This window comes from Podarcis gaigeae (genome assembly GCF_964106915.1).
Source record: "Podarcis gaigeae genome assembly, chromosome: 9".
Taxonomy (NCBI): Eukaryota; Metazoa; Chordata; class Lepidosauria; order Squamata; family Lacertidae; genus Podarcis; species Podarcis gaigeae.
Window position 1 is genome coordinate 75,093,267 of NC_139685.1, and position 12,263 is coordinate 75,105,529.

General features: G+C 50.1%; 1 protein-coding gene across 6 annotated transcripts in view; it reads right to left on the reverse strand.

The window, feature by feature from the left end:
* The window catches only part of SLC4A11 (solute carrier family 4 member 11), a 236,541-nt gene that overhangs the window by 163,768 nt on the left and 60,510 nt on the right, over positions 1-12,263 (reverse strand). The window contains exon 1 of one of the 6 annotated variants that reach the window (XM_083756431.1): positions 1,750-2,086. The exons of the other annotated variants lie outside the window; for them this stretch is intronic. Within the exon in view, the coding sequence (XP_083612557.1) occupies positions 1,750-1,789 (40 nt within the window). The 5' untranslated portion in view covers positions 1,790-2,086. Of the gene's footprint in view, positions 1-1,749; positions 2,087-12,263 lie in introns of those variants that run through there. 6 annotated transcript variants of the gene reach the window in all.

A 12,263-nucleotide genomic window follows, 5' to 3' on the forward strand; every position in this document is an offset into this window, starting at 1 on the left:
CATGAAGTACGAGAAGCTGCAAACATCAAAGGCTATCAGATAATTAGCGTTGACCATCATCAACACAAACACTTGTCTTTATGCTCAGCTGGATAACCCCAGAGGTCCACTTGTGTTCCGATATTGTGGCTACCCCAGGACAGGTACTTCTAGTAACAAGAGGCAAAGAATATACAGTGGTACCTCAGGTTACATACGCTTCAGGTTACAGACTCCGCTAACCCAGAAATAGTGCTTCAGGTTAAGAACTTTGCTTCAGGATGAGAACAGAAATCATGCTCCGGTGGCGTGACAGCAGCGGGAGGCCCCATTAGCTAAAGTGGTGCTTCAGGTTAAGAACAGTTTCAGGTTAAGTACGGACCTCTGGAACGATTTAAGTACTTAACCTGAGGTACCACTGTGGCTATAAAAAGAGAACGGGTCCACTTGTTTGGAAAGGGCCTCGTAGAATTTATGGCACCTTTTGCAACCCATATATTGGTCAGCCACACACATCCCGGGACTGGACACCTTACAGGAAATGCTTGCAGCGGTCAAGATTTGTGAGTCCCCAATGAGCTGAACTGCTCTGCCACCTACAGCTCTTTTTGCTGAGGAGCAAAGCAACCAGAAAGCCAGAAAAGGGAATGAATGGGATTTCTGCATCCTGCAAAAGTAGGGATAAGAATCGCCCCGTTCACTCCAATGGTCTAACGATGGAGAAGTTCCCCCCACAAGATTATACCGGAGCCACTTTGCTTCTAAGGAAAGGGAGGCGAGGGAGGAGAGAGGGGGAGAAACCCAGCAACCTCAAAAAAAACAAAACAAAAGACTCAAGGAAGTGCTGATAACCGCTTTAAAAACCAAAAACAAACTGAATTGCACAACATCCACTGCCTCTGTTTCGCTTGCAAATAACTCGAAGACCATCAACTACCTTATTTCAACAAGAGCAATTGCAGCAACTAAAGCCCATTATGTTTTGTTTTGTCTTCAAAAAGTCAAGTACAGAAAATACCGCTGGATGTTGCCAAAACAGCACTCCCTTTTCACTAACAATAGCTTGAAAACCCAGTATTTGACAAAGGCTTCAAACCTCTCGTTCCCTTAAGCTAGGAGCAAAAAGGAGAGCTCGCTGCTCGCTCCGCAGATCTTTGGGGAGTTGCGGCTGGCCAAGAAGAAGCGCCCCCCCCCCGACATCACCAAACCCTTCAATTTTTGTATGTGCCCCTTTCCCCAGCCGCAAAAAAACACCTTGACCTGGGCCAGTACAGGATCTGCCTTCTTGCTCGGGGTTGTTTACGCGCAGCGAGACCTGCCCTCCCTTTTGTTTAAATTCCCCTCCATCCTCCTGTCAAAAAAGGGCCGCTTCCCTTTTGCTTCCCCTTCTGCGCGCGCAAAGCGAGCTCGTCTCTTTCGCTCGCTTGCAAAACTTTGCAGAGCACGACAGCAAGCCGTGCAAAAGCCAAACTGGGGGGAGACGGTTTTGTGGGCTTCTCGGGGGGTGAGGAAGTCTTCCCAAAGTTGCGGGAGCGGGGGGAACCGTCAGCCCTCTTTTATGAAGGGCTGGGAGTGTCTGCCCCCCCAGAAACCGGACGGAGCGCGCAGTTGCAAAAAAGGCGCTCCGGGGAGGAGCTGCAACTTTGCAAGCGAGCTGCAGCAGCTGGCCCGTGACCCCGCCGGGCGAGGGGCACCTTCGCCGGCTGCTGCGGCTGCCCGAGCTCCTTCCTGCCTCCGCCTCCGCCCGCCCCGGCAAAAGCAGGCGCTCACCGCATGGCTGGAGGTGGAAGACGCGCCTCGCCGTTGCCATCGCCGCCACCGCCACCGCCGCCGCTCCGGGGCTGCGCTTCACACCATCGCCGAGGCGCGCCACGCCTGCCGCCTCGCCGCCGCCGTCGGAAGGAGCAGAGCAGCCCGAACTGAAAGCGCCCGCGCATCGGCCCGGGTTGCGGAGGGTGGAAAGGGGAAGGGACGGCCGAGGAGGAGCAGGAGGAGGCGGCGGCGGAGGCGCAGCAGAAGCGGCGGCAGCAGCAGCAGCCGCGCCGAGGGACACACCTCCCTCCCTCCCGCGCCGGTCCTAGCGCGCTTCCCGCGGCGAGGCTCCCCCCAAGGAGGCGTGGGAGGCGGAGGGAGGAGAGGCCCCCGCCACCTCCCGCTGCGCCCGCACCCTGGGGCGCCTCGCCCCTGGCGCGCTCGGGCCCCCTAGGGGCGCTTTCCAAAAGGAGGCGCAATTGCGCGCAGCAGCCGTCGAGCAGGACCCAGCGCCTCTTCGCCCAGGAAGGCTGCGCCCCGGGATGGGGAGGGGGATACAGAGTCGCCTTGAACTGATCTGAGATCCACGGGCAGAGTGCCGACTTGGATAAAATGTTGGGGAGGGGGCCATGGGCGTAGCCAAGGGGGGGCAGTGGAGGCAGATGCCCCCCAAATCAACAGAAATCAATAAAAATGCTTAAGTAACTGAGGTTCTGCTCCCCCTACCATAAGGCTTGCTCCCTCCATCATAAATCCTGGCTACACCCATGGAGGGGGCCGTGTAAGCCCCACCCAAAATAATCGATCACAAGATCACGCACGAACACCATTTGTAATGCCTATTAACTTTGAGGGGACCCACTCCCTCAAATATTTTAGGGGCGGCGAAAGGACCTCGGCCCCTAGGAGTTGGCGCCTATGCCTATGGGTGACGGGTGGTATACAAATTAAATAATAATAATTCGTTTTGCACGGATAAGAAGGGAGACGCCCTGCGTATCTCGGTTGTTGCAGCTTCCCTTTGGAATTAGGATCTCTGGGGAGCACGCTTATTTTCCCTTATTATTTACCTATTGTTTAAGTGTGGAAACCTCAAAATGGTTTTAGGGTTGCCAGGATACCCCGAAATTGTTGGGCTTTTTTTTTTTTGACCAACCCCAAAGTTGTTGAGCTATTATTATTTTTTTACAAAAATACCGGGAAAACAGGTGTGAGTTTCATAATTTAACTATGCAATGAGTGGAAAAGCACAACATTCAGCTTCCGTTGGTTGTCTTTGGATTTCAGGAGGAAGGGAGAGGAGCCACTGTGCTCCAGAGGAAAAAGGGACCCCACAGGCCTCCACATGCTTGCAGATTACACTTCTCACCATCTTATTCCTGATTGGCCTTGCTGGCTGCTGGGAGAGTTCTTAGATTTGTAGAGTTGGAAGTGTCCACGAGAGTCATCTACTCAAAACCCCATGCAATGCAGGGATCTATGGGGTTGAATTCATGATCCCAAGGTTAAGAGTTTTATGAGCTACCAACTTACTCTGTTTACCACCCTGGGCTCCACTAGGAGCAAGGGTGGGATGCAAATGAAATAGATAGATAGATGATAGATAGATAGACAGACAGACAGACAGACAGACAGACAGATACCAAAATCCAACCCACCCAGTATTCTTTGCAAGAAAGCCCAGCACCCAACAGATCCCAAACTGCCTCTTAAGAGAAGAACGGACCTGGAGACTCCTTCAAAACCCTCTCCAGTTCAGACTCTCAACTGCTCTTAAAAGAAACTCTCTGCAACAGAAAGGAAGGAAGGAAGGAAGGAAGGAAAAAGAAAAGGAAGGAAGGAATTGGAGTGATTTTTTTTATCAGCTTTTGACCTTCCCAAGTAATTGACACAGCTTCCCAAAATGCACATTTTGCATTTGCAGAGATCAGAGTTCACCACTGCAACCAGTAGGGTCCTTGTAAATTTATCAGGGCAACCAGCTGCCCAACAAACCTCAGCCCACCTGCCTGCACCTGCCTTGCTTTGGTACTTACTTACAACCAGGGGGTGGCGCTGCTGGCTGGAATCAACCTCCTCCTCTGTGTTGCCTTTGAAGAACTGGTTCAGCCTGTGGGACTCTTGGGTTCCTTATTTCCCTCTAGATATGGAACTGCCAAGTGGGAGAGTGGTGCCCCTCGCCAAAGAGCAGGGGGATAGGGGGTATTAACTAGCATTAGTTGGCTCCGCCTCTCATTGAGCTGTGGCTCCGCCTCTCATTCACGCTGGCTCCGCCTGCTGTGGTCCTTCCCCCCCCCCTTTCCAGTCCCAACGGGCAGCAGCCATCGCTGCAGGCGAGTCCAGTGACCGCAGCCCAAATGAGTCTTGCGGTACCTTATAAGGACTATCAAATATATTGTGGGAAAAGCTTTTGTGGATTAGGGATGTGAAGTCTTACCTGGATAGCTCAGTCAGCAGAGCATGATGAGACTCGTAATTTCAGGGTTTTGGGTTCGAACCCCACGTTGGGCAAGATTCCTGCCTTTGCAGGAGGTTGGTCTAGATGACTCTGGTGGTCCCTTCCGACTCTACAATTCGATGATTCTAAGAATCATGCAGGATCAGGTCGGCAGCCCATCTAGCCCAGCATCTCGTTCTCATGGTGGCCAACCAGGCGCGCATTATGGGATGTCAATAAGATGGACCCAAGTGCAACAGCAGCTCTTCAATTTGGGGGGAGGGGAGAGGTTGGCATGTATGTTGGGGAGCTAAGCACCAGGTCCACCAGTGTGAGGGGGGAAAGGTATCTGAGAAGTGGTACAAACTGACCGATATATTTGCCAGGGCAGAGCCAAGTAGAAAAGCAAGACACAAACAAACAGTGGGACTGTGCAAAGAAGAGATGCACTGTCTAAAGAATATCAGAAGCCCCTTGCAGGATCAAAGGTCCAGCACCCTGTTCCCACAGTGGCCAACCAGGTGGGAAAAAGACAGGCAGGTTTCCCTGCATTTGTAAAACCGTAAAGATGCAAGGAACCCAGAGGATCATGTAGGAATATGCAAGAATATGCAGGTGGCTTGTATGGCTATTGAACCCACAACCTTGGCGTTATCACCCTGCTCTAACCAACTGAGCTAATCTGGCTCCGGCGGGAAGGTAAACGGTGTTTCCGTGCGGTGCTCTGGTTCGCCAGAAGCAGCTCAGTCCTGCTGGCCACATGACCCGGAAAAACTGTCTGTGGACAAACCCCGCTCCCTTGGCCTGTAAAGCAAGATGAGCACTGCAACCCCAGAGTCGTTTGCGACTGGGCTTAACTGTCAGGGGTCCCTTTAACTTTTAGACTTGCTAAAATGTATAAGAAGTGGCTCCACCCCCATTGTTCTGCCCGGACACTGAGGTCCAGCGCCGAGGGCCTTCTGGCAGTTCCCTCACTGCAAGAAGCCAAGTTACAGGGAACCAGGCAGAGGGCCTTCTCAGTACAGTGGTACCTCGGGTTAAGTACTTAATTCGTTCCGGAGGTCCATTCTTAACCTGAAACCTGTTCTTAACCTGAAGCACCACTTTAGCTAATGGGGCCTCCCACTGCCGCCGTGCCGCCGGAGCATGATTTCTGTTCTCATCCTGAAGCAAAGTTCTTAACCCGAGGTAATATTTCTGGGTTAGCGGAGTCTGTAACCTGAAGCGTCTGTAACCTGAGGTACCACTGTAGTGGCACCCGCCCTGTGGAACGCCCTCCCATCAGATGTCAAAGAGAACAACAACTACCAGACCTTTAGAAGACATCTGAAGGCAGCCCTGTTTAGGGAAGCTTTTATTGTTTGATGCATTACGGTATTTAAATATTTTGTTGGAAGCCGCCCAGAGTGGCAGGGGATGCTCAGCCAGATGAGAGGGGTACAAATAATAAATCAAAAGGTCCCAAGTTCAATCCTCAACATCTTTAGGCAGTACTAGGAAACTCGAAGCAGTATGCAGCCGCCAGGAACATAGCTGTCAACTTTTCCCTTTTCTTGTGAGGAATCCTATTCGGAATAAGGGAATTTCCCTTTTAAAAAAGGAAACGTTGACAGCTATGACCAGGACCCGTAAAACATTGAAGGCTTTTTTCTCTGTGATCCTTTAGACAGGACACTGCCTTATGCTCAAGTCAGACCACTATTTCACAGTACAGTGGTACCTCGGGTTACATACGCTTCAGGTTACAGACTCCGCTAACCCAGAAATAGTACCTCGGGTTAAGAACTTTGCTTCAGGATGAGAATAGAAATCGTGCTCTGGCAGCGTGGCAGCAGGAGGGCCCTTTAGCTAAAGTGGTGCTTCAGGTTAAGAACACTTTCAGTTTAAGAACGGACCTCCGGAACAAATTAAGTACTTAACCCGACGTACCACTGTATTGGCTACACTGGCCGGCAGCAGCACTCCAGGGCATGAGGCTGGAGACATTCCTAACCCGTTGGACCCAGCTTCTGTGTGCAAAGAGATGAGCTCCCTCTGAGCTAGGGCTCTTCTCGTTTTGCCATTTATACGGCCCATTTCTAGGACCAGAGGAGGAATGACCGCTGGGAGAAGAAACGCCCCGGTGCATCTGCACAACTGGACGCCTTCCTTTGCCCCGGCTGCAACGAAACACGTCTCTCCTGCATCGGTCTCTGCAGCCGCAGCAGGTGCTGCAGTCTGCCAACAGCTTGACCTCACCCCCAAAGGCGCACTCCTCCGTTGTCTCCCGAGACGGACGAATGCCAGCCCCCAAATGTGACAGCCGTACCGCGGCTTCCAAAAAAATATTAAAATACTGTAATACATCAAACATTAAAAGCTTCCCTATACAGGGCTGCCTTCAGATGTCTTCTAAAAGTCTGGTAGTTGTTGTTCTCTTTGACATCTGGTGGGCGGGTGTTCCACAGGGCGGGTGCCACTACCGAGAAGACCCTCTGACTGGTTCCCTTTAACTTGGCTTCTTGCAGTGAGGGAACAGCCAGAAGGCCCTCGGCGCTGGACCTCAGTGTCCGGGCAGAATGATGGAGGTGGAGACGCTCCTTCAGGTATACTGGACCGAGGCTGTTTAGGGCTTTGAAGGTCAGCACCAGCACTTTGATTTGTGCTCGGAAACGTACTGGGAGCCAATGTAGGTCTTTCAAGACCGGTGTTATATGGTCTTGGTGGCCGCCCCCAGTCACCAGTCTAGCTGCCGCATTCTGGATTAGTTGTAGTTTCTGGGTCACCTTCAAAGGTAGCCCCACGTAGAGCGCATTGCAGTAGTCCAAGCGGGAGATAACCAGAGCATGCACCACTCTGGTACCTCCATGGACAGCTGGCCACAAAACACCCACTCCTGCGTTGCAAACTATTTGTGCATGGAGGCATCAATTTTTTTTTTACAGACCACTGCCCCTTTCTGGCTTTATGCAGAGGTCTGTTTCTGCTCACATAGCCAGAGAGCATCCTTGGTGACGTGCCAGCAGCCGCATTCTTCTCAGAGGGCCTGGAGCAAGTCGCCTGCAGTCCCTGTCCCACACACCACACACCCCTTAACATGCAGATTGCAGTCTCTCCCCTAGCGGGTTTGGCAAGATCAGAGGTTAGCCATTGCGACACAGGGCCCCCAAGCAGCGCTTCTGCGAGAGCCCCCAGGAAGTCCCATGCCTGAAAATTTCCCATCCCATCCCTGCGATGGGAAGTGCTTGCACCTGCAAAACGTTCATTGCTCCGTTGGAAAATACCTTCTGCCTCACCTGGGGGCTGAGAACCACTTAAGATTACACCCCACACAACCCGCCTTTTGTTCTCCAAGTTTTCTCAGAATAGAGGAGCACATTTCTTCGCTGGCTAGATAAGGCCCCTCCTGGACATGGGTCAGATCAGCAACAGATATAATTTCTACTCATTAACCGCAACAAGGTTCTGGCTATAGCTTCTAAATTTTGTTTTAAATTCTGGCGGGGAATGACCTGGATAATGGATAGTTTGTCATGTGTTAGGTTTGTCTTGTTCTCTTTTGTTTGCTGTGAAGGTTTAGCAGAAAAATATTAAAAGGGCGCAGCTGGATCGTTCTAGCCCACTCCCCCGTTTCCCATCACGGACAACCAGATGATTATGGGATGGGAGCCTGCAAGCAGGACGTAAGAGAAGGTACGCTGGAATGCGCAGTAATCGCATCCAATATGGTGAGCTAGCATAGAACCCATGCTTCCTAACCAATATCCACTGATAGCCACTGATTTGGGTGGCTTTAAAAAAGGATTAGGCAAATTCCAGGAGGAAGATAAGGCTATCGCTGCAGCTCTGGGGAGGATCCCAGTTTAACGATTAAAAAATTCCCTTTATCATTAGCTTATCTTCTTTCTTTAGATGAAAGACAGATGTGGTGAGGAATAGCTCAGCTAGTTACAGCAAGGTGCTGATAATGCGAAGGTTGCAGGTTTGGTTCCCATAAGGGACAGGTGCATATTCCTGCATTGCAGGCAGGGGTTGGACTAGAATTCAGGGTTTCCTGAACTTGGGTCTCCAGCTGTTTTTGGACTACCATTCCCATCACCCCTGACCACTGGTCCTGCTAGCTAGGGATGATGGGAGTTGTAATTCAAAAAACAACTGGAGACCCAAGTTTGGGAAACCTTGGCCTATCAGCGGTTCTCAACCTGTGGGTACCCAGATGTTGTTGGACTACAACTCCCATCATCCCTGAGCTCTGGCCTTGCTAGCCAGGGGTGATGGGAGTTGTAGTTCAACAACATCTGGGCCCACGGGTTGAGAAAGGCTGGCCTAGATCAGGCATCCCCAAACTCGGCCCTCCAGATGATTTAGGACTACAACTCCCATCATCCCTAGCTAACAGGACCAGTTGTCAGGGATGATGGGAATTGTAGTCCCAAAACATCTGGAGGGCTGAGTTTGGGGGTGCCTGGCCTAGATGATCCTCAGAGTCCCTTCCAACACTTTCTTTGACCAGATTTTTCTTTCTTTCCACAACAACAGTTATTGCAACTGATACGAGGAATAAAAAAAGACACATCAAATTATAACATCAAAAGCCACACAAAGGCGGAACTAAACTGAACTTGAGCGCTTGCGGATTTTAGCCAGCCATTTACTAGTTAAGTGATTTGATTTCGTATCCTAATCTTTTGAAGACGCTTTTGTAAGGAGGCTGGAGGAAGGGAGTTGCTGCTTTTCGACTGGGAGATAATCTGCAACCCAGTCTTCAACACATCTACCCGGAATGAGGTCACACTGAGTTCAGGAGCGTTTACTTCCTGATAAGTGTGCTTTGTCATGTTGAGGAACCTAGAATATGATTTCCTATTATTAGTAACACATCAAAGCAGCATCAGCAAAACCAACAAGTATTGTAGGAGATCCAGATTTAAGAGATTGTGTCGGCTCCAGTTTTCATCTGATCATTGTCAGATTCAGTTGCCCCTGGTTTTGGATTGCTAGAAGGAAGTCATTCTCATCTCTCACCCTGAAATGCAAAACTGGCAGGTGGTTTAGGGAACAAGGATCCCTGCCCCAAACCGCACATCTTTAATTTGCTCCCCGCCCCCAACTATGTTAGCATAAGGAAAATGAAATGAGTTTCTGCAGATTGAAAGGGATAACTGCTGAACAATCCCAACTCTGCCTATCAGTTGCGAGGCAAGGTTCACTCTGCAATTAAAAACACACATAGAGGGAGCAATTCTCAGTGATTAATCTAGCAGTTAATTAAAGCTTGCAGCCCTAGTCTACCTCATGACCCAGGAATCGGGGGACTGCTGGGTGGGGGGCAGGTGTGGCTCTGGAATTGGGAGGCTCAATGGATGTGGTTTGTACACGAGACAGGGGGTCCCCAAGTGGTCTGCAAGTTCCATGGAACATCCACGCATATCCACCGCGTTAAATATCCCTATTGATTGCTAAAGGGGTTTTCCTTCTTGGACAGCACGTGTTGCGGTGGGAGCAACCAATGACAGCCCCTGTTGCTGGGCGGGTTAGTTTGGACGGCCACGGATTTGGGCACCTCCAATGTTGCTGGGGGAAATTGATTCTTGCAATTTTATTTGATTGACAGGGGTGCTATATAGGTCCCTGTGCGCAGCGTTGAGCTTCCTCTTTTCGCTGCGTGCATCGGATTACCCGCCCACCCTCCCTAGGGTTTGTTTGCGTTGACCTTGCTATGCCTGTCATGGGGTCGTCTGCTTTGGAGCGGGGGCCTGGTAGGAATTTTACCACTTGGCTGATTGGCTGGTGCCATTTGGGTTTTGCCAACTGCGTAGCAAATCGTCACAACTTGTAAGGTTGCGGTTAGGCATTGGTTAATTTTTGGGTTGGTGGAGGGGATGTGGTTGGCTGTGCCTGCCCCATCAATGCTGCTGCTGCAAAGGTATTCTGTTAAAGGAATCCAGGGGCTCGCCATGCTTTTGTCCGTATCCCTGGCAAAGGGCTAGGGCCACACAAGAGCCCCAGGGAGCATTTGGGGAGAGGTGAGAGCCTGGCACCCACCTTTATTCTCTCCCCAAAATTGCTTACCCTTACTCACTTCCGCACAGGTGTGGTTGTCAGTTCTGTTCCTACTTCCAAGTGGGAACAGATTGTTGCTAACCAATGCCTAAGCAACCATTCACATACTGTAATTCAATAAAGTTGTGGCCAAAAATTATGCCAAAAACCCAAACCAAAACGATGTTTTTATTCAAGGGTGTCTTGGGGTTCCTCGACACGCAATTGCATTTTTATTTTGCATCTTACATTGCATTGCCACTTGAATCCTATGGATAAAATGCAATACATAAGAAACGAAAGAAGCCATTAAGATGGGATTTCAGACCATGCAGCATCTAGTACATTGCACTTGCTGCGACAGGCAGGAAAAAATAAAATAATAATTAAGTGTTCCGCCGTCAGCAATTTTCAAGCGGCTCGGGGAGAGAAAAACTTGGGAACAGAGGCTGCAGGGTACATTCCATCCTGCACACAAAGGTTTTACCCCAACAGCACACAAGCACTTATCTCCCAAGCAAGAGACACTATCACAATTCCCAGAATAATAAAATGGTGGGAACGGAATGGTTTGGAGACGACCTCTATCTGACAAAAGGGCACATTCCAGCTGAAGAATGCATTCCTGCCAGGAGGAAGGTGTGAAGTGAGGACCAAGGACCTTGAGGGTTGAAGCCTGGGCAGAAGGGTGTGGGCTTGATACATAAAACTATGCCTGGATATTACAGAGAGGTTTTCCTCCTTCTGTCATGCTATGAAGACCCAACAGGGTCATTCCATGCAGCTGAATGATGGAAGACTCGGGGAAAGAATAAAGGAAGCACGGTAGTGATGGCAACCATCTTAGATGGCTTTAAAAAGTGACTAGACAATGGCTACTGATCACGTTAACGGCATGCCGTCTCCGGGATCAGAGACTGCGTGCCTCCGAATGCGAGTTGCTGGGAAATCACAGTGGGAAGAGTGTTCTTAGAATCATAGAATCATAGAGTTGGAAGAGACCACAAGGGCCATCGAGTCCAACCCCCTGCCAAGCAGGAAACATCATCAGAGCACTCCTGACATATGGCTGTCAAGCCTCTGCTTAAAGACCTCCAAAGAAGGAGACTCCACCACACTCCTTGGCAGCAAATTCCACTGTCAAACAGCTCTTACTGTCAGGAAGTTCTTCCTAATGTTTAGGTGGAATCTTCTTTCTTGTAGTTTGGATTCATTGCTCCGTGTCCGCTTCTCTGGAGCAGCAGAAAACAACCTTTCTCCCTCCTCTATGTGACATCCTTTTATATATTTGAACATGGCTATCATATCACCCCTTAACCTCCTCTTCTCCAGGCTCAACATGCCCAGCTCCCTAAGCCGTTCCTCATAAGGCATCGTTTCCAGGCCTTTGACCATTTTGGTTGCCCTCCTCTGGACACGTTCCAGTTTGTCAGTGTCCTTCTTGAACTGTGGTGCCCAGAACTGGACACAGTACTCCAGGTGAGGTCTGACCAGAGCAGAATACAGTGGCACTATTACTTCCCTTGATCTAGATGCTATACTCTTCTTGCCCTGTCCATGTGCCCCTTGCAGGTTCCTCCACCAGCCTCTGGTCTGCCTCTGGTTGAGAATCCAATGCTGGACCAAACAGGCTTTTGGTCTGGCCCAGCAGCCAGGTTCTTCTCCTGCCACACCAAATATACCCTTTCATCGAAAAAGAGCATGAGACAAATGTCAACAAGCGTTGGGAGCCTGGGAGAGGAGAATGGCCGGCCAGCTCACACAGAGCTCAAAGCCTCAGGGTAAACAACGCGAAGGAAACCCAACACTGATCCCACGGAATTAAATTAGACAGGGACATAAAGGCTGACATTTCTCGCGCACATTACGTGAGGCAGTTGTTCCGGTATGTACAGGGCTCAGTTTTACGGGTGACATGCACTTTTCCTTTGTTTTTGATCTAGTTTTCAGGAAACGTTTGCTGCATTTTATTTTTATTTTAAAAGCACTTTAACACAAACTGCTTGGAGAGACTTTATTATATTAAGCGGTACAGTTTTCTACAAATAAATGAAACGAGCAAGCAGGCGAAAGT